Source organism: Saccharomyces eubayanus, chromosome VII (genome assembly GCF_001298625.1).
Source record: "Saccharomyces eubayanus strain FM1318 chromosome VII, whole genome shotgun sequence".
Classification (NCBI taxonomy): Eukaryota; Fungi; Ascomycota; class Saccharomycetes; order Saccharomycetales; family Saccharomycetaceae; genus Saccharomyces; species Saccharomyces eubayanus.
In genome coordinates, this window is record NC_030982.1 from 167,830 (window position 1) to 186,140 (window position 18,311).

The 18,311-nt window shown below is 38.4% G+C and overlaps 7 protein-coding genes across 7 annotated transcripts; 4 read left to right on the forward strand and 3 right to left on the reverse strand.

Moving 5' to 3' along the window:
* Positions 1–2,187: 2,187 nt before the first annotated feature.
* Positions 2,188–4,662, forward strand: MPT5 (Mpt5p; the record flags this gene model as incomplete). The annotated part of the gene is made up of 1 exon (XM_018364967.1): positions 2,188–4,662. One exon carries the CDS (start codon positions 2,188–2,190, stop codon positions 4,660–4,662), a length of 2,475 nt encoding a protein of 824 aa, XP_018222067.1.
* Positions 4,663–5,516: 854 nt separating this feature from the next.
* Positions 5,517–7,190, reverse strand: DI49_1800 (uncharacterized protein; the record flags this gene model as incomplete). The annotated part of the gene is made up of 1 exon (XM_018364968.1): positions 5,517–7,190. The coding sequence occupies one exon, from the start codon at positions 7,188–7,190 to the stop codon at positions 5,517–5,519; it is 1,674 nt and encodes a 557-aa protein (XP_018222068.1).
* Positions 7,191–7,411: 221 nt separating this feature from the next.
* Positions 7,412–8,455, reverse strand: SAE2 (ssDNA endodeoxyribonuclease SAE2; the record flags this gene model as incomplete). Its single annotated transcript, XM_018364969.1, has 1 exon — positions 7,412–8,455. One exon carries the CDS (start codon positions 8,453–8,455, stop codon positions 7,412–7,414), a length of 1,044 nt encoding a protein of 347 aa, XP_018222069.1.
* Positions 8,456–8,677: 222 nt separating this feature from the next.
* Positions 8,678–9,478, forward strand: BUD13 (Bud13p; the record flags this gene model as incomplete). Its single annotated transcript, XM_018364970.1, has 1 exon — positions 8,678–9,478. One exon carries the CDS (start codon positions 8,678–8,680, stop codon positions 9,476–9,478), a length of 801 nt encoding a protein of 266 aa, XP_018222070.1.
* Positions 9,479–9,677: 199 nt separating this feature from the next.
* On the reverse strand, positions 9,678–14,252 carry XRN1 (chromatin-binding exonuclease XRN1; the record flags this gene model as incomplete). Its single annotated transcript, XM_018364971.1, has 1 exon — positions 9,678–14,252. The coding sequence occupies one exon, from the start codon at positions 14,250–14,252 to the stop codon at positions 9,678–9,680; it is 4,575 nt and encodes a 1,524-aa protein (XP_018222071.1).
* Positions 14,253–14,823: 571 nt separating this feature from the next.
* NUP49 (FG-nucleoporin NUP49) lies at positions 14,824–16,221 on the forward strand (the record flags this gene model as incomplete). The annotated part of the gene is made up of 1 exon (XM_018364972.1): positions 14,824–16,221. The coding sequence occupies one exon, from the start codon at positions 14,824–14,826 to the stop codon at positions 16,219–16,221; it is 1,398 nt and encodes a 465-aa protein (XP_018222072.1).
* Positions 16,222–16,488: 267 nt separating this feature from the next.
* On the forward strand, positions 16,489–18,165 carry ROK1 (RNA-dependent ATPase ROK1; the record flags this gene model as incomplete). The annotated part of the gene is made up of 1 exon (XM_018364973.1): positions 16,489–18,165. The coding sequence occupies one exon, from the start codon at positions 16,489–16,491 to the stop codon at positions 18,163–18,165; it is 1,677 nt and encodes a 558-aa protein (XP_018222073.1).
* Positions 18,166–18,311: the final 146 nt, after the last annotated feature.

The following is an 18,311-nucleotide window of genomic DNA, read 5'->3' on the forward strand; positions in this document are numbered from 1 at the left end:
CCTCTACCTAAAGCGCGCCCACAAGCATCATCGTCACCACCACCCTCAGCGGTTTCTTGTTTAGCAGTAGTGAAGTGAAGGGGGACGGGATGTCCCCTATACGCTGTGCTTTCTTTTGCTCTCGTTAAGTGGCCCGCACACGCACCCCTTCCTTTCCGGCCACCAGCTACTTCCTGCCAATCGGGCGCCGGCCTAAAGGCTCTCTGCCTGGCCCTCCGAAGCGTTTTTGACAGCCTCGGCTTATGGCATCGAACGATGAGGAAGCATGCTAAAAATAAACGCCGCTTTGTGGCCGCAACGCGAAACGCCGGTAGAAACGCGAAACGCCGCAGTGAAAGTGCTGTACCGCGCAAAAAAAATACAAAAATGACAACAATCACCGGCCTCTTTTTTCCTAAAGCAAAAGACTGGAAAGCGAGATTTCAGCATCTAGCCAACCCCTAAAATTTTGCAGTAATTCCGAAGCGGGATATATTTCAGGTGATAATGTGGAAAAGCAAGAGGAAAAGAAAAGGCACAATACAATAAAAATGTAGTGATAAGATGGGCGTAATAAGGTTGATGGTAGGCCCACTGGCTCGAAGCACCCCAATGCTCCCCGGAGTACAGGCTGCGCCTGTGTGCGGTTATTTTCCCGGAAGTAGCTCGGCCAATTAGTACTGGCGGTCGCCTCTCTTGCTTGCCGTGTATGTATGTATAGTATGCTCCTTCATGTATAAAGGAAGGGTAATTAAAAAACTTTATATTGATCCAGATTTCTATTTTTTTCCTTCTTTTGCTAGGTGTTGGGCCTTTTGCCTAGCTAAGACTAACCTTGTGGTTCAGATTACTTTACTATTGCCGTCCACTATTACAATTCTGAAATCAGTTTTCTTGTGATCATTCTTTTTTTCCCTCTTGCCATTCTTAAAGGTGGCCTGCAACAACTTCTTCTTCTTCTTCTTCTTCTCCTTCCCTCGTACAAACGTGTGTTACACATATATTTCTTGTTACGCACAGGCCAAGACAGCATACTAGGTGGTTTCCTTTCATTATATATCAAAACGTTGAATATACTGAGAACAATTCGCACTCTAGAAGCTTAGGTACTATCGAATCTATACGGAGATCAGCACTCTTCCAAGTCATTTACTTTATCTCTCAAACACTGAAACGAACGGGTAAAATATCAGAACTGCCACCGTCCAACAGATCATTGATAGCCATTGATTGACAGCCTCAGCAGTAAAGCAAAAGAAAATAAGTTTAGAAGCCACAAACTTTCAAACGACCACATTTATACAAAAGATCAAGGAAAGCCTACTAGTATTACTGCTACCACGACTACTACTATTTCTAGAAATAAAAACTAAAAAGACCAAAAAAAAAACGTGCTCCACGCCCCCCAAAAAATACAACAAAACAAAAACTAACGTAAACTAACAAATCAATTACGATTTTTCAAGTTGCCCTTATGGTATGTATATCCTCTCTACTCTCGTTCTTTTCCCAGTATCTTCTTTCGCCGATGGAGTATAAGCTTCAAGAATAAATAATCTTTAAGACCTTCTAACAGAAAATGAGACAGCAGCCGGGATCAAATTTCAACGGGCTCAGACTCATTCGTTCCAAACATTCCAGAAATCGACTGATCTTCTTTTGTATGGCGTGGAATTCCGCAGACCGGGCCCTACCTTATTTCTCGAATAAGCCTACAAGGATTTTCTTGAAACAAGGGCTTCGGGAAAGAGGCGCCCCAGGCAAAAGTGAGCAAAAAAAAAGAAAAGATTCGAAGATCTATGAAAAATTTATGCAGATTCGTTGAGAGTTATAAGGATTACTCTTTATGGTTATAACTTTCATCTGGATATCAAGCATAAATTTTGTGCTCTGTCTTTTCTCTTCTCCTGTCTTCTTTTGTTCCCTGTAGCCATTGATTCGCAAGTTTTAAATACGTTTATTCTTGATTTTCATATCATCTCAAGCAACCTGGCCACTGTACATGGTTGTGATTGTCTCATTTTCAGTTATTAAACTTGATCCTAGGCTTATTACTCCAAAATCGTTTCTACATATACCTTTTTTCTTTTTTTAGTGAATCTGTTGTACTAACATACCATTCTTTCATTTAACCAGATCAATAACGAACCTTTCCCAGCCGCCGACTCTGCTTCGATTTTAACTACGTCTACATCAAATAACTCCTTGATGTCTTACAATCACCAGCCCCAGCTGTCTATTAACTCGGTTCAATCACTCTTGGAGCCTGTTACCCCTCCACCCTTGGGCCAGATGAATAACAAAAGAAATCATCAGAAAGCTCATTCGCTTGATCTCTCCGGTTTCAATCAGTTTATATCATCTACCCAATCTCCCTTGGGCTTGATGAATAATAACYCTTCAACGTCAAATTCTACCAACGCATTCTCTCCAAACCCTAATACCGCTAGTAATGCCGCTGGTCTCTCATCTGCCATGCCAAATCCGCCTGCAATCCTWCCATTGATTAACGAATTTGATCTGGATATGGATGGATCCAAAAGAAAGTTGAGCAATGATTTCGCTGGAACAGCCGCTACCAACACTTCAAACCTAACTATGGAAACACCATCCTCTTCAGTAACTCCTGCAGCATCTCTAAGAAATTATAGCAACAATAACACTGCTTCTAAATCTGGAGGGGATAATTCATCGTTTGGTTTGAGCAGTTCTACGTCCTCGTCAATGGTCGAAATTAGTGGACTGCCCCTCAGAGATCTGGATTATATCAAACTTGCCACCGATCAATTTGGTTGTCGCTTCTTACAAAAAAAACTGGAAACCCCCAGTGAATCTAACATGGTGAGAGATTTAATGTACGAACAAATCAAACCTTTTTTCTTGGATCTTATCCTAGACCCATTCGGCAATTACCTAGTTCAAAAACTATGTGATTATTTAACTTCTGAACAAAAGACACTTTTAATACAGACCATTTATCCGAACGTTTTCCAAATCTCTATTAACCAGTACGGAACTCGTTCATTACAGAAAATTATAGACACTGTCGATAATGAAGTTCAAATCGATCTTATTATCAAAGGATTTTCTCAAGAATTCACTTCTATTGAACAAGTGGTCACTTTAATAAACGATTTGAATGGTAACCATGTGATTCAAAAATGTATTTTTAAATTTTCACCATCAAAATTCGGTTTTATTATTGACGCCATTGTGGAACAAAATAACATTATCACCATTTCGACTCATAAACATGGTTGTTGCGTACTACAAAAATTGCTAAGTGTTTGCACTTTGCAACAAATTTTCAAGATTTCCGTGAAAATCGTGCAATTCTTACCGGGATTAATCAATGATCAATTTGGCAACTACATCATTCAATTCTTATTAGATATCAAAGAATTAGATTTTTATTTATTGGCTGAATTGTTCAACCGTTTATCCAACGAACTGTGTCAATTATCATGTTTAAAATTCTCTTCGAATGTTGTAGAAAAATTTATCAAGAAACTATTCAGGATCATTACTGGCTCAATTGTTAATAGCAATCGGGGAAGCTCACAAAAGGCACCAGGAGCTTCTGATGACGTCATCAATGCTTCCATGAATATACTTTTGACCACTATTGATATCTTCACCGTCAATTTAAACGTTTTGATAAGAGACAATTTCGGTAACTATGCACTACAAACACTTTTGGACGTTAAGAACTATTCGCCATTGCTTTTTTACAACAAGAGTGGTAACTCAAATGGACCAAATATGTCTAGTACATTAAATTATGGTAATTTTTGTACTGATTTTTCATTGAAAATTGGCAACCTAATTGTTCTCACCAAGGAATTACTTCCAAGTATCAAAACTACATCTTATGCGAAGAAAATAAAGTTGAAAGTGAAAGCTTATGCAGAAACTACAGGCATACCGTTCACTGATATATCTCCCCAAGCCAGCACAATAAATCACAACAATTTCCAAACCATAAACAACGAAAACAAGAACCCCAATAGCAAAAATAATCATCACAATAATCATAATACTAATAATCAAAAGAGTCATACCCGCCATTTCTCTTTACCAGCTAATTCTTTTCATAGAAGGAGTAACAGCTCTGTAACAAACAATTTTTCAAATCAATATACATCAGATCAAAAAATTCATCCGTCACAACAAGTTATGAACTTCAACCAAAACGCATACCCCCCTATGGGAGCATCATCTTTCAACCCTCAATCTAACCCGCCACTAGTTAGTCATAATTCATTACAAAATTTTGACAATCGCCAATTTGCAAATTTGATGGCACAACCAAATCCGACTGTCCCAATGCATTCATTCTCATCATCCAACATTGCTAACTCCAATGCTTCTGTTCAAGGGTTTGAACCATCCGGATTTACGATGAATGATGTTTCAAAACCTACTGAGACAGACAAAAACAATGCTAATCAATTCTTGCAGTATTCTAATGTCAATAATCAAAAATTTAACGAAACATTTGTGCCAAGAATGCCATACCAATCTGAAACAGCAAACTGGGATTCAAATTTATCGATAAAGCCCCAGCACATTGGCCAAGGGCCATATAATGAAAATAGTTTGAGTCGCAATGCTAGTGTTTCCAATATGCCAACTATGAATACCAGTAGAAGACCAGACGAACTTCAATTCACTTTACCATGATACCTTTTTTTCTTCCCCCACTGTACAAATATTTTTTACGCAGAAAATATGATTTCAAAAAAATTAATAATAATAATAAAAAGGTCAAATTCGACACAGCAATGATGTCGAATTTAAGTCTAAAAAAAAATGAGCCAGAAAGGTCGAGCAATCTATTGCCCCATTTACGATTTGTATTCTAATCCCGAAAACGTATCTTAAAATCCCTTTCCCCCCATGCGGACTAAGCATTGCTCCGAACTAAAATGATTCAAGTGATTTTATTTATTGGATCATTTTTTACCAAAGATGGTTTTTTGTTTTGACTTCATCATTTTAAACTTACGCCCAACTGTTATGTCATTCATTCATTCATTCATTAAACAATTCATTCATTCATTCAATTTTCTTTTTGCCAAGTCATCTATTACTGTCATCTTTTTTTACATTCCAGTTGTCTTTTCAGGCAACAATGTGTTAAAATATCCATTCGCTCAAGCATCTTTATCAAATAGGAAAATACCATTTGTTTTTCTTTGTCATTTGTATAATTTTTTTACTGGTTCCTGTTTTGTTGGCTTTATTATACATAGGTTCACCCTGTACTTACAATGATACATATTTGTATATTTTATTTTAATTTCATATCTATCTATATTTTAAACTGCTGAGCTATTCTCAAAAGTGGGGGGATAGTGAAATGGGGAAATAGTAATCCGAATTCATCATTTTTCAACGGAGAATGCGTCGACGATTACACAAACCGGATATAACTCTAAGAGGCCTAAAAAAAAGCTATTAGTACTTTTACAAAATCTTATATGTCTATATACATTATACAAGTATATACTGAACAAGAATCATGATTAAATAGCCTAAGCTAGAGTAGATGTGATAAGAATATTTTCACCATTGTATGGACTATCCTCTCTTCTGATTAAGAAAGATATTTCCTCGGAAAAAACATCTTCAGATATGTAATGTGACAGAACGGTAGCTGGTTTAATAGCTGTTCCTGTTGCTTTGCTCATTTTTACAGCTCTTGGCGCTATAAAAGCCGAATGTAGATGGATAAATTTGAACTCAGAGCCTTCTGACCTGCAGTAGTCTCTCATCTCTCTTATTGGGTACATGGTGATATTACCATTCGCTAATCTTTCGTAATTGAGATTCCCAGATAAGGTAGTACAAAAAACTTCAAAATCACCCTTTCCGTCCCTAGCACTTGTGGAACCATAAATAAAATAATGTCCGTCACCGGATACCTTGAATAATTCTGTGTCCTTAGTCACGTTTAAAAATTTGGTTCTGAAAGATACAACTGACTTTTTCGTTAGGGTGTCTTCTAAAAAGGTATCAACAATGACCAATCTTTGCGCATTCTCTTTGTCAGCCATACCAGATATAATGATCAAGCCCTTTTTATTCAAAGACCTTATGGAAACAACTGATTTTAACGCAGTGTCAATGAATAGGCTTTTTCTTTTTGCCTCTTTTGCATTTACTTTGAAACTTTGTAACATAGCCGTATATTCAATATCTTTTACTACTGTTACCGCAGCATTACCACTTCTAAACCCCATATACAATGCACCGGACTTTGGTTTTTTTGAACGCGATGTTGAAGCAACTTCCTGGAGACAGAACGATAAAGAAGTGATGTCGCTTCTATTTTTGGACTTGCCTGATCCCTGGACAGGGAAAAAGATAAATGGCTTGGGAAGAACCTCTGGAACCAGATTATAGAAATGCAAACTGTCGTTTACGCTAATAACCAAGGTATCTCCCACGACAAGAGAATCATGTACCCGATCATTTTCTTTGAGTTTGACTTGACGAACTTTAAACACTTGCGGTGAAAGAACTCCTTGTATAAATATCACAAAAGTATGCACGTTAGACCTGCTATTGATATTGTGATAAAGATAGCGGCTCAACCCTTCCTTTGTGGTATCTATTCGCTCTAGTTTTAGTGTTTTGAACACATCAGTTAATTCACTTTTATATTTTAATTCAGGATTGAATTCAATCATAGAAAATGTAACAAAAAACCTTTCCTGGGAATAGTCGTTCAAAGATGAAAACCCTGCAACGTAGCCCCTGGTGGTAGAAAATGCTATTTTATCTTGAAAGTATCCTTCTTTCGTAATCAACAGGATATGATTTGCCAATGCTCCTATCAGCATTCTGTTTGGAAAATTAAGCAACTCAGCAGAAACAGGACGGTGCGATTGAACACTATCTTTACTCCAAGATGCGAATGCATCCTGCAGTTTCAGTCCATCGTTGTGCTTTTTATACGATGAAGATCGGAACGCCCTTTCTAAAGGATTGAGAAGGCTGGCCCTGTAGTTTTCCAATGTCTGACGACGCTTGTTTTTTATCACTAAATACTGCTTATCATATCCTGCCTGAACACTTTGTCGCTTTATACTCTCTTTACTATACTGACTTGCTGACCCTGCAATACTAACGGTTCTATTGTCAGATATACGAAAATAACGCCGGCGTTCTTCGTCGTAATAAAATCCCGGAAGGTTGGGTGCCATTCGGTTAATTTGCTACTTTAGCTGTTTAGCACGTATCTCTTCTTTTTGTTCTCTCACCGTTCTTCATTCTTGCTCATCTCATCGCCTTTTATTTTCATTTTTGTCCTATACAACAAAAGGGGAAAAATAATTTTTCCTTTTCGAACGGTTTTAGCAAAGAAACATTTTCAAGCTGAATAATGGATTCGTGATATGAAAGGAGAGTTTTTGGAGAATCCAAGTTAGACTCTGGCATATATTTGCAGTAGTTTGTCACTCCAGAAGACACATCCGTCGTCGACAAACCGATTTAGTTCTTCTTTTTTAAATACATATTCTCTCTCATATGGTGGGATTTTATCATTAGTTGCCATCAAAAATCTATGTTTAGTCTTATCTCTAATGATTTCTTGCGACTTCTTCTTGTCCTCGTTACCTTCCTGTGTGGAGGGGAAGTCCAATCTGCCAAAACCTGGAGGAGATTTTGATCTATTTCTGAGATTATCAAAGGAGAGTTCGTAATCTGAATTCTGTGATTCCATCACTACCGATAGCGGTTTGAACTTAGAATCCGCAGGCTTACCCACTTGGGCATAAAACCGCTCTAATTTCCTTCTTCCTCTCTTGAGGGGAGCTATATCTTCATTTGGCCTGAAGTCTTCGAGAATCCAAGCTCGCTTTGTCACAGGGTTCGTGTTGAAATCAACTAGAAAGCCTTCATTCTCCTGTTTGAATAAATATGGCAGTGACGGTTCAGGTTTTTCTAGCTTTATTTCCAGTAGTTTTCTTATCTTGTTCTCTTTATCATTGTCTGTTTCGTGGATTACGGTATCAGAGCAATCCTCTAAATCGCCTAACTTTTGGGAGCCATTTAAGGGTGAACTGAACTCTGAAATCTTCCGCTTATGCTTATTAGGCGATATAGTGACCACTGATAATTGGGAGTCTGGTTCATGTTCACTTTGGTGATGTAATTTTCCATCCGTCAAATTTTTCTTTACTTCCTCGTCAAATTGAGTAAGTATAAAATCTTCGGAATCTTGCTCAACTGCCTCCACTGATGACTGAGAAGACTGCGAAGAAACATGTTTTTGATGTGCCAAAGTCGCAATTGGCTTGCGGTCAGACACTTCGAGAATACGTTTGTTTTCATTTTGCAAAGTAATCACACGGCTAGCTATCAAAACAGTTACGTCATGTTGCACATTTAGTAGTTCATTGAGATTGAGCCTTTTAAGAATAGTCAAACTCGATTTTAGGCTAGGTTCCTCTTTACTAGTTATCATTTCACAAATAGACCGGTAGATCACTCAAAGCATAATAAAGCCTTTATATCTGTAAATTTTATCAATTTTCAAAATGTAAACAAAGGCTATTGAAGCTTTTTCATTATAACGCGCTTAAAAAATGGCTTATAAGACAAAAAGCATCTCAGTAGACTTACGAAACGTTGCCAGTAAGGGCAGAATAAAAGCAAAATATCAGAAGAATAACAGAGCACACACCTCATGGCTTTGCATGAATATTTATCAGAAGCTTATGGGCCCTCTAGACCCAAGAACAAGACAAAGAAGAAGAAGAAAGAAACAAAATCAAATGTTAACTATAACCCACCTTCATTGATAGTAAATGAACGGCTGGGCACATTACAACAAGTACAGCTGAAATCAGAAGCCACTCTAATCAATAAGCCCGGTAAACAGAATAACAGGAATGTATGGAAGAATCTGGAGACAAACGAACTTTCTTGCCCTATATCACATCCTTCCGCAAGTTCGGTATATGGTGGGCATGACAAATGTGACGAGGGAGAAATCAGTGCTCAGAAATCGCTGGATATGGTAGCCAAGAGGCCCCAAACCAGAATAACTGTACACAGAGACGCTCAAGGCCACAAGATAGAAGATAACGTCAAACCGGGCGATTTTTCGGCTAGCCGACCTAAGACTAAGGATGATGAAGATGCAGAAAGGGAGCAATACCTGAAAGAACTAAATATGGGGGATGTGCAAAAACTTGGAACCAAAGTAGAAAAACACGAGAAGAAAACAAACCGAATTGTCTCAGAATTAGCGATAGAAGATCCTGCAATGAGATTTACGCATGATGATAAGACAAGTATAAAAATGTCAATATTGGGCCGCAAGCTCTATGAAAAAGTAGCACCTGAAAATAGATTCGGTATCGCTCCTGGTGCAAGGTGGGACGGTGTTCACAGATCAAATGGATTCGAAGAGAAATGGTTTGCCAAGCAGAACGAGACTAATGAGAAGAAAATACAAAGCTATACATTACAAGAAGATTATTGAAACGATTGTATGCTTTTACCCTCCAAGGGTGAACATTGTATAAATATAATTCAATAAACTATTTTTGCACAAGCCTTATTTTATTCAAGGTCAACTATGGGATAGAACGCTTATTCTTTCAGAATTTTACAAATTACAAACATTTACCATTAAATAAATTCCATATCCACTAGAGGGATTTAGCTACAAAATTTAGCTTTTAGTTTGATTCGTCCTTCTTTGAAGGCACATTCTTGATGTCACGTTTAACAGCATCATCTCCTGACTTTGAAAATTGAGAGTCGGTGGTGCCCATGTTAGAAGTAGATTCAATTTTCCTGCTACTCGTAGTCTCTTCTCTCACACTTGAACTATTACTGTTCTGTTTACCGTTGATGAATTTTTTCAGGTCTTGGCTTTCCTTCTCATTGACAGCAATGCCTCCTTGATCTGGGTTATTTACCATCGCGTGTGGGTGTGGAAAAGGAATTGGTTGGCCGAATCCATGTGGTGGTGGAATAGGAATGCCATTAATATTAGGATAAGGCATTTGGTGAAGAGGTAGCGGATGAGGGCCACTGGGGTGGGCAACAAAACCCGGTGGAATGTTGTAGGGCAAACCAACATCCCCAGCATCATTAGCTACCGGAAGTGGATGAGTTGGAACAGGAATATTTGAATTATTGCCCATGCCATCAGAATATTGATTTGCTACGGCATTAAAAATAGAACCGGCAGTAGTTGGGCCATTGAGTGATGGGTTCTCAGAGCTGGCTACATTCACACCGACTTGTTTCTTGTTGTCGGTGTTTTGCTGAGTTGGCCTTTTCAACAAAGTTTTTTTCGCAGGCTTTGAATTTTTTTGAGATGGATATTTCTTATCTTTTTCATCTTCAGTATGCTTTTCGTTAGTATCCTTCTTGATGTAATTTAACAAATCGTGCGCTCTCTCTTTTCTCAACTTTTCTTCAGACTGTTGCTTTTGTGGAGGCTTGCGAGCAGTTTTGGCGGCATTGTTTCTATTGTTTGGTTGTTTTTTCTTCTCCAAAGCCTTCTTGGAAGCCTTAGAATGATAAATAAATTGCCTGTTAGTAATATTTAATAGGAAAGAAGCATCAAGACCTAACCCTCTATTTGTGTTCAATCTTCCACCAAAGTTATTACCGGCCACAATTTCATGATCAAATAAAACCTGGATGGACAACGATGAACTTAGAGTGGTATAACCAACAACAGTACCTTTTGAGAAAATCGGAACCTTACCGGAGTCTTGAATGTAAACAACACGATCGCCCAAGTCGAACTTTTGACTACGTAATAGTGCAAATGATGATCTTGGATTCAATACTGCTTCACGAGGAACCTTTGCTAAYTGTTTTCTTTCATGTCCCTCGATGTTAGCAGCATACTTCATAATGTGATCTTCCACAGCGGCAATAGAAGTTTTTGTTAAGGAGTCAGACTCCAAAGAAACGGCAATGAACTTGGACGAAACGTACTTCAACCATTGCTTGACACCATCCAATAAATTCATGGCTTCCTTGGTGGAGGTATTGGGGAAAAGATCATCCAAAACTGGAATATCATTGCCTACCTTAGACAATCTGAAGAAAAATTCAGGGAAAGTTTGTCTATACTCTTTCAGTACGTTTATGGTTAAGTTTGAGTACTCCCAACCTCTTGGGTTTCTTCTTGCATAACCTAAAACCTTTTGGTGTCTAGCTTCAAACTTAACCGGGATACCGACATTAATGTGCTTACCAGTAGCGTCAGTAATCATAAACTTGGAAGTAATCTTAGATAAAAACAAAGGATGTAGGTGCATATTCTTAGAAACAATATAGGATGGGTAATACTGAACTGCATGGTGATCAATTTGCAATCTTTCTTTACCAATTGTGGGTTCACTGTCCAAAAATTTTTTTTCTACAGTAATCTTCAATCTACGATCACTACTGTAGCCATCAATAGTAGTTTCGCCACCATAGGCGTAATCCCCCAAGAAAATAACTTTCGAATTCAATGGAAATTCCTCCTCAATAGGAATAGGTCCTCTTTCTTTATATCTTTCGTCTTCGTTAGCGATGGATTCTACGACTAATTGCAATGGATAGTGATCTGGAGTGCAACTAAAAGTTTTGACGTACCCACCTTCAGGATCTCTCGCCAAACCTGTTACAGGGCAGACAGTAGCAATGGCTTTCACATGGTCAAGTTTGACAGCCTTCTGTTTTGCGTAATTCCTTAGCATTGAATTTTTCAAACTATTGAATAATTTTTTGTCTTGGTTGTCAGCAGGTCTCGACACAAACCTGAATTTTTTCTTATCATTGTTTTCTTGGTACTCGTAGATAGTTTGACCATCTGTTAAAGAGACTAGTTTGGATTCCCTCAAATATGGCCATCTTGTGTAGACTATTTTGTTTAAATGCCTCTTCGAGAAGTCTTCCAAAGTAACGTTGTTTGTTTGGTATATGTCTGTTATTTTTAAAACCATTGACTGTTGTCTGGAAGGTTGTTGAAAAACCATTGTTTCATTGTACTCCAATGCATTAGCAAATGGTAAAGAGAGCAACGTTGGAAAACCGGCAAGCATTTCAGAACCAAGTTTGGCGTCAGGTAACAAACCGTAACGAATCTCGGAACTGTCCAGTGGAATGGCGATGTACTCTTTCTCTACACAATGGTTGTGTTCTATATCAGAGAAAATACCACCCAATGGACTCTTATAAATGCTATCAACCTGAGGATTGAACGAKTATATCAAGTCTTTACCAAATTGGTTCCTGATTTTTTCTTCAGGCGACAACTTAGACAGATATTGTTGCATGGCCTCAATCAATCTTTCTTCGTCAACAAACGATATCAAAACAACGGCTTCCCAATCGGCTGTTTTGCCATTCTTATCCAGTTGAACTTCCGCTGGATAAAAATCGTGAATTGGTGATTGTTCGTCATACATTAATGGTCTAAAGGCTGGAGGTATCAAATTTTTAGATCTTTCTGGTAGGACGGCCATCAACTGCTGGAATGGAGTAAAAGGCTTACTTAAATCAAATTCAATGTCTTGGTCCAGACCTTTAACTAAATCTGAAATTCTTGGTGAGTAGTGGTGTGGATAATACCATGACCAAGATGGACAGCCTCTATAGTAATAATATAGGACCCATTGTAAACCTTCAACATAGTCCTTAGCTAAATCTGTCACTTCCTCTTCCTCGTTCGAGGTGAATTTTAATTTGTCATGATAATATTCATGTTTCCATTTTTCAAATCTATCATTGTAAATGGTTTTTTCTGAATCCAGTTCTTTTTCATCTTCCACAAAGATAGCATTTTGATACTTCTTCATCGTTTTTCTAATGGAATTGACACGATCTTGAAATTCTTCTTCAGTTTCATCAGGACTAATTGAATCAAGATCCATTTTTAAGGAGTAAGTGTCCTTGGATTTGGAATGCGTTATAAAAAGACCCAAGTCAAAGGCAAACTCTTTTAAAAATTCCAAATGATCTTTAACATTCAAATCCTTGGGCAACTCTAAGGTCGGGATTTTTTCATCAGGTAGATCAGGCGATAATTTTTCCTGTAGCTGCTCCATCAACCAAGGTTTTACCTTCCCGACTAGTTTCTTTTGTTGCTTGATCAATAATTTCTTACCAACCCTTTGTCTTTTCCTTTCACCTTCTAAAGAAATGTTTTCTAGTTGTTTGTTGAACCACTCAACATCTATATCATCCTTTTCGAAATTCAGCAACTCGAATTGAGACAAGTAGTCCAACCAGACTCCTAGTCTTCTCAAATTTATTTTTCCGTGTTCATTAATATAGCCATCGGTATGTAAGAGAGCTTCTTTGAAAGTCTGTAACAAAACAGGGAAGGCACCTTTATTTAGGTGTAAATCTGGCAAATTGGGCAAAAAATCATTACCAATAACGAACATAACAAGAATAAAATCATCCAAGATACGTTCAAAATCATACTCAAATCGCATTTCATCAGCAATTTCTTTGAACTCTAACTCCATATATTCTCTTAATAAAGAAAGGTGCAAAAGAAAGAAATTTTGATGTTCTAGAGATTTTTTTTCGCCATTCCTTCTGCCAAACGTGACTTCTTCTCTTAATAGAGCAAAATGAGGCCCGTGAGTAGATAAACCAAGCATAATCAAATCCGCATCCAGACCATAAATACAGTGTCTCGTATTTTGGTTGAAATCCTTCTGGGATTTTAAATGCCTTATGAAATTCATAATTTTGTGCTCACCTTCACCTGGAACTTCATGGCCAGAAAATATGATTTGCACTTCTCTCCACTTTGAATCGTTAGAAATTTTGTCATGAATGAAATACTGTAAATTTTTTGTCAGTTTAGCCATAAATTCAGTACCTGGAGTAATACAGTTTGAGTCGAACGGCTCACCTTTAGGAATTTCGTCACCATTTTCAATAGCTTTTTTCATAGCTTTTTCGGCGTCCATGGCAGTTCTAAATCTACGAGCTCTCTGTTGATTCATCTTCGCACGGGGGGCCACACCATCGATAGCCATGTAAAAAATTTGCTTGGGCTTGATAGTTTGAAAAAGATGATCAATATACGTGCAGATCTTTGCAAAAACCTCTTCTTCAGTTAATCGCTTCGTCACGTCATCGTCGTTACCATGTGTACAGTTATGTAAAATCGAATTCATATCCAGATATAGGTTATCAAACTCGGGAATCTGAGTCCCTTCAATAAGTTGTAGAATCATGGGCCATCTTTCTGAGATGTACCTGAAAAATTTTGGAATACCCATGCTGTACTAGTATATGTTGGTTACTGTTTTTACAGTTGCTGCTTTTTTCTTTATAGTACACGAATCGTCTCACGATTGGTCAATTGCTTATTGGGGCCTAAATATAACGCAGTGAAGGATATAAGGTCGTTAAAAAATAGACTATTAACAGGAAGAAACGGAAGTAGAAGGCAGAGAGTAAATAATAAAACAACTGGCTCACGTGTAGAAGGCCAAAAGAATCTTATTGAAATGGAGATCAGCGAGGGAAAAAGATAGGCTGCTGTAGTATGTGCGTAATATAACTTTACAACAACTAATTGGGAGTTGAGAATGCCTGTTCTATTGTAAGAAAGGGATTTAAATCGTTCTCATAACTGTTCTTGTTGTTTCTTTCTCTTTTTTTGCCCTGCGGTGGCAAAAAGAAGAACAAAGGAGGTTAATAGCGAATATCACGTTTCACGACTGGGCATCCCAGTTTGGGCAAACAAATGGTAGTTGAAAAGATCATTAATGGTGAGGATGATTGCTGGTTGATTGATGATTGAACGGATAGAGGAGGACAATCGAGAGTTTCGGCAAGCAGTGTGCAATGTTTGGATTTAATAAGGCATCATCAACACCTGCGGGTGGGCTTTTTAGCCAGAACAGTGGGGCCAGCAGTGGAAATACGAATACCGGATTTTCCTTTGGTGGGAATCAAGCTGGACAAAACACAACTCCAGGGGCAGGTGGGCTTTTTGGTGCAAAGCCTGTCGGTGCGAGTATGCCTGGAACAACGGGTGGGTTAGGTGCGTCGTTTGGCCAACAGCAGCAACAACCACAGGCCAATGCGTTTGGAGGCAGTAGCACTACAGGAGGCGGTCTCTTTGGTAGCAAACTTGGTAACACAACAAGTACCAATGGCGGTTTATTTGGTGCTGGTACGAATAATGCTGGCCAGGGTGCTAATACCAATGCCAGTGGTGGATTGTTTGGCTCCAACGCAGCGCCCACAAGCGGAAGTTTATTCGGTAATAATAACAATTCAAGCAGTGCAAGCAGTGGCCTATTCGGTTCTAAACCTGCCGGTAGTACTTCCTTGTTCGGGAATACAAGCGCTTCCACGGCTCCTACACAAGGCCAAGGGCTTTTTGGAGCGAAACCAGCCGGTACATCTCTATTTGGTAACAACCCAGCTAACACAACCACAGGTGGAGGATTGTTTGGTTCCAAACCTGCAGGAACAACCTCCTTGTTTGGCTCGTCAAATAACAACAACATGGGTACATCAGGAGGACTGTTCGGAAATCAGCAGCAACCACAACAGCAAGCGCAGTCCGCGTTGCAGAGTCTTTCCCAGCTCCCCATCACCCCAATGACCCGAATTTCTGAGCTACCACCCCAAATTCGTCAAGAAATTGAGCAATTAGACCAATATATTCAAAAGCAAGTACAGATCTCACACCACTTGAAGGCTGATACAAATGATCATGACGAATTGATAGATTCCATTCCCCGTGATGTAGCGTACTTACTAAAATCCGAATCGGCTACAAGTCAATATTTAAAGCAAGATTTGAAGAAAATCTCTTCATTTAAGTCCCTAATTGATGAAGACCTACTCGACACGCAAACTTTTTCTGTGCTTTTACAACAACTATTAACCCCGGGAAGCAAAATTTCCTCTAATGAACTAGATAAGTTTTTCCAAAAGAAAGTTCAGCTTTATGAGAAAAAATTAGATGATTACTCCCGCATTCTTTCAGACATAGAAACCGCGGTCAATGGCATCGACACCGACTTATTTGGCGTACCAAACAATGGCAATGCCACCGCTATGACAGGAGACATAACCTCGTGCGAAGCAGAAAATTTGCTGCAGTTGAAAACAGGTTTAGGTGCCATAGTGTCTACCGTGATAGAAGAATTCACCCTGTTTATGGATATCGCTGAGAGAATTGCCGTGCTACATCAAAAAACAAAAACACTGGCATCAGCGGCCATATGATTCCCTTCTTGTGACGGTTATATACTACGTACAGCAAATGCAAATGTAATCTATACTAAAAGTAGAAATACTATAACATCAATCTCAGTTCTTCGGTTACAATAATAGCGGTTTATTAGCCGAACTTTTTTTTTTTTTCGCTTGTGAAAAATTTTCTGCGATGAGATGAGAAAAAAGGAAAGTAATAACTGCCATTTTTCAGCTGTTAAGAGCAAAACTAGAAAGCAGAACAGACAATAAAGCAAACATTACAAGAAGCAAGTAAGTATGGACATTTTTAGAGTGTTGACTAGGGGTGCTTCTGTAAAGAAAAATTCTGGTTCAAAGGCCAAAGCGGCAGATTACAGTGCCATAAATGACAAGGAAGCAAATCATAAGGAAAAGGATAGTGAAACACAAATCGTGAAAGAGCTTGATTTCTTCCGGAACAAAAAAATAATCAGCAAGGTGGAAAATGAGAAGGGGGAAGAAACAAAAGAAGATGTTTCGAATGAACGAGATGATGGCGGCAATGATGATCAAGATGTGTTAAAACCAACAATTACTAATGCAGCCGAGGCATCTGCCTTAAGAAAATCGTACAAAGGTAATGTATCGGGCGCGGATGTACCATTTCCAATAGGCTCATTTGAAGATCTGATTTCTAGATTTTCATTTGATAAACGTTTACTAAACAATCTGGTTGAAAACGGATTCACTGAACCCACCCCAATTCAAAGTGAGTGTATTCCCATCGCCCTAAACAACAGGGATGTCTTGGCATGCGGTCCAACCGGGTCCGGTAAGACATTGGCATTCTTAATCCCGTTAGTTCAACAGATCATTGACGACAAGAACACCCCAGGGCTGAAAGGGTTGATCATTTCTCCTACAAAGGAATTAGCAAATCAAATTTACATCGAATGTTTTAAACTGTCTCACAAAATATTCTTGGAAAAGAAAAGACCTTTGCAAATTGCTCTGTTATCCAAATCTTTAAGTGCCAAATTGAAGAACAAGGTAATTAGTGATAAGAAATATGATATCATCATTTCCACACCACTGAGACTAATTGACGTTGTGAAGAACGAAGCTCTTGACCTTTCCAAAGTGAAGCATTTGATTTTTGATGAGGCCGATAAATTGTTCGACAAAACATTTGTTGAACAAAGTGATGATATTCTAAGTGCTTGCAAGGAACCAGCTCTGCGCAAGGCGATGTTTTCTGCCACGATTCCATCAAGCGTGGAAGAGATCGCACAAAGCATTATGATGGATCCTGTAAGAGTTATCATTGGTCATAAAGAAGCTGCAAATACAGATATTGAACAAAAATTGGTATTCTGTGGTAATGAAGAGGGTAAACTAATCGCTATCAGACAATTGGTTCAAGAGGGTGAGTTTAAGCCGCCTATTATGATTTTTCTGGAATCTATTACAAGAGCTAAAGCATTATATCATGAATTGATGTACGACAGAATAAACGTAGACGTGATTCATGCGGAAAGAACAGCATTACAAAGAGATAGAATTATTGAACGATTTAAGTCTGGTGAGTTATGGTGTTTGATTTGTACAGATGTTTTAGCCYGTGGTATCGATTTCAAAGGTGTGAATCTGGTCATTAATTATGATGTTCCAGGATCTTCTCAGGCTTATGTTCATAGAATTGGTAGAACAGGTAGAGGTGGACGGTCAGGTAAGGCCATAACGCTTTATACAAAGCAAGATTCAGTAGCTATCAAACCGATAATAAACGTCATGAAACAAAGTGGTTGCGAAGTATCAGAATGGATGGACAAGATGGCCAAACTGACCAAAAGAGAGAAGGAAAGCATAAAGAATGGTAAAGCACATACGGAAAGAAAACAGATCACCACTGTGCCTAAGATTGATAGATCCAAAAGAAGACGTCAGCAAGAAATGATTGCAGCATCCAAAAGAAGAAAAAACGAAGAACTATGAAGATAATCCCTTTTCTTAGCTTAAATAAACAAACCCGTGTACATTAAAACCGAACATATGTATGGAGTGTGTATATACGTATAAAGTTATTGTATCATAAGTAGTTTGGAATTTTTAACGATAGATATTCAGTATTTTTACCATTT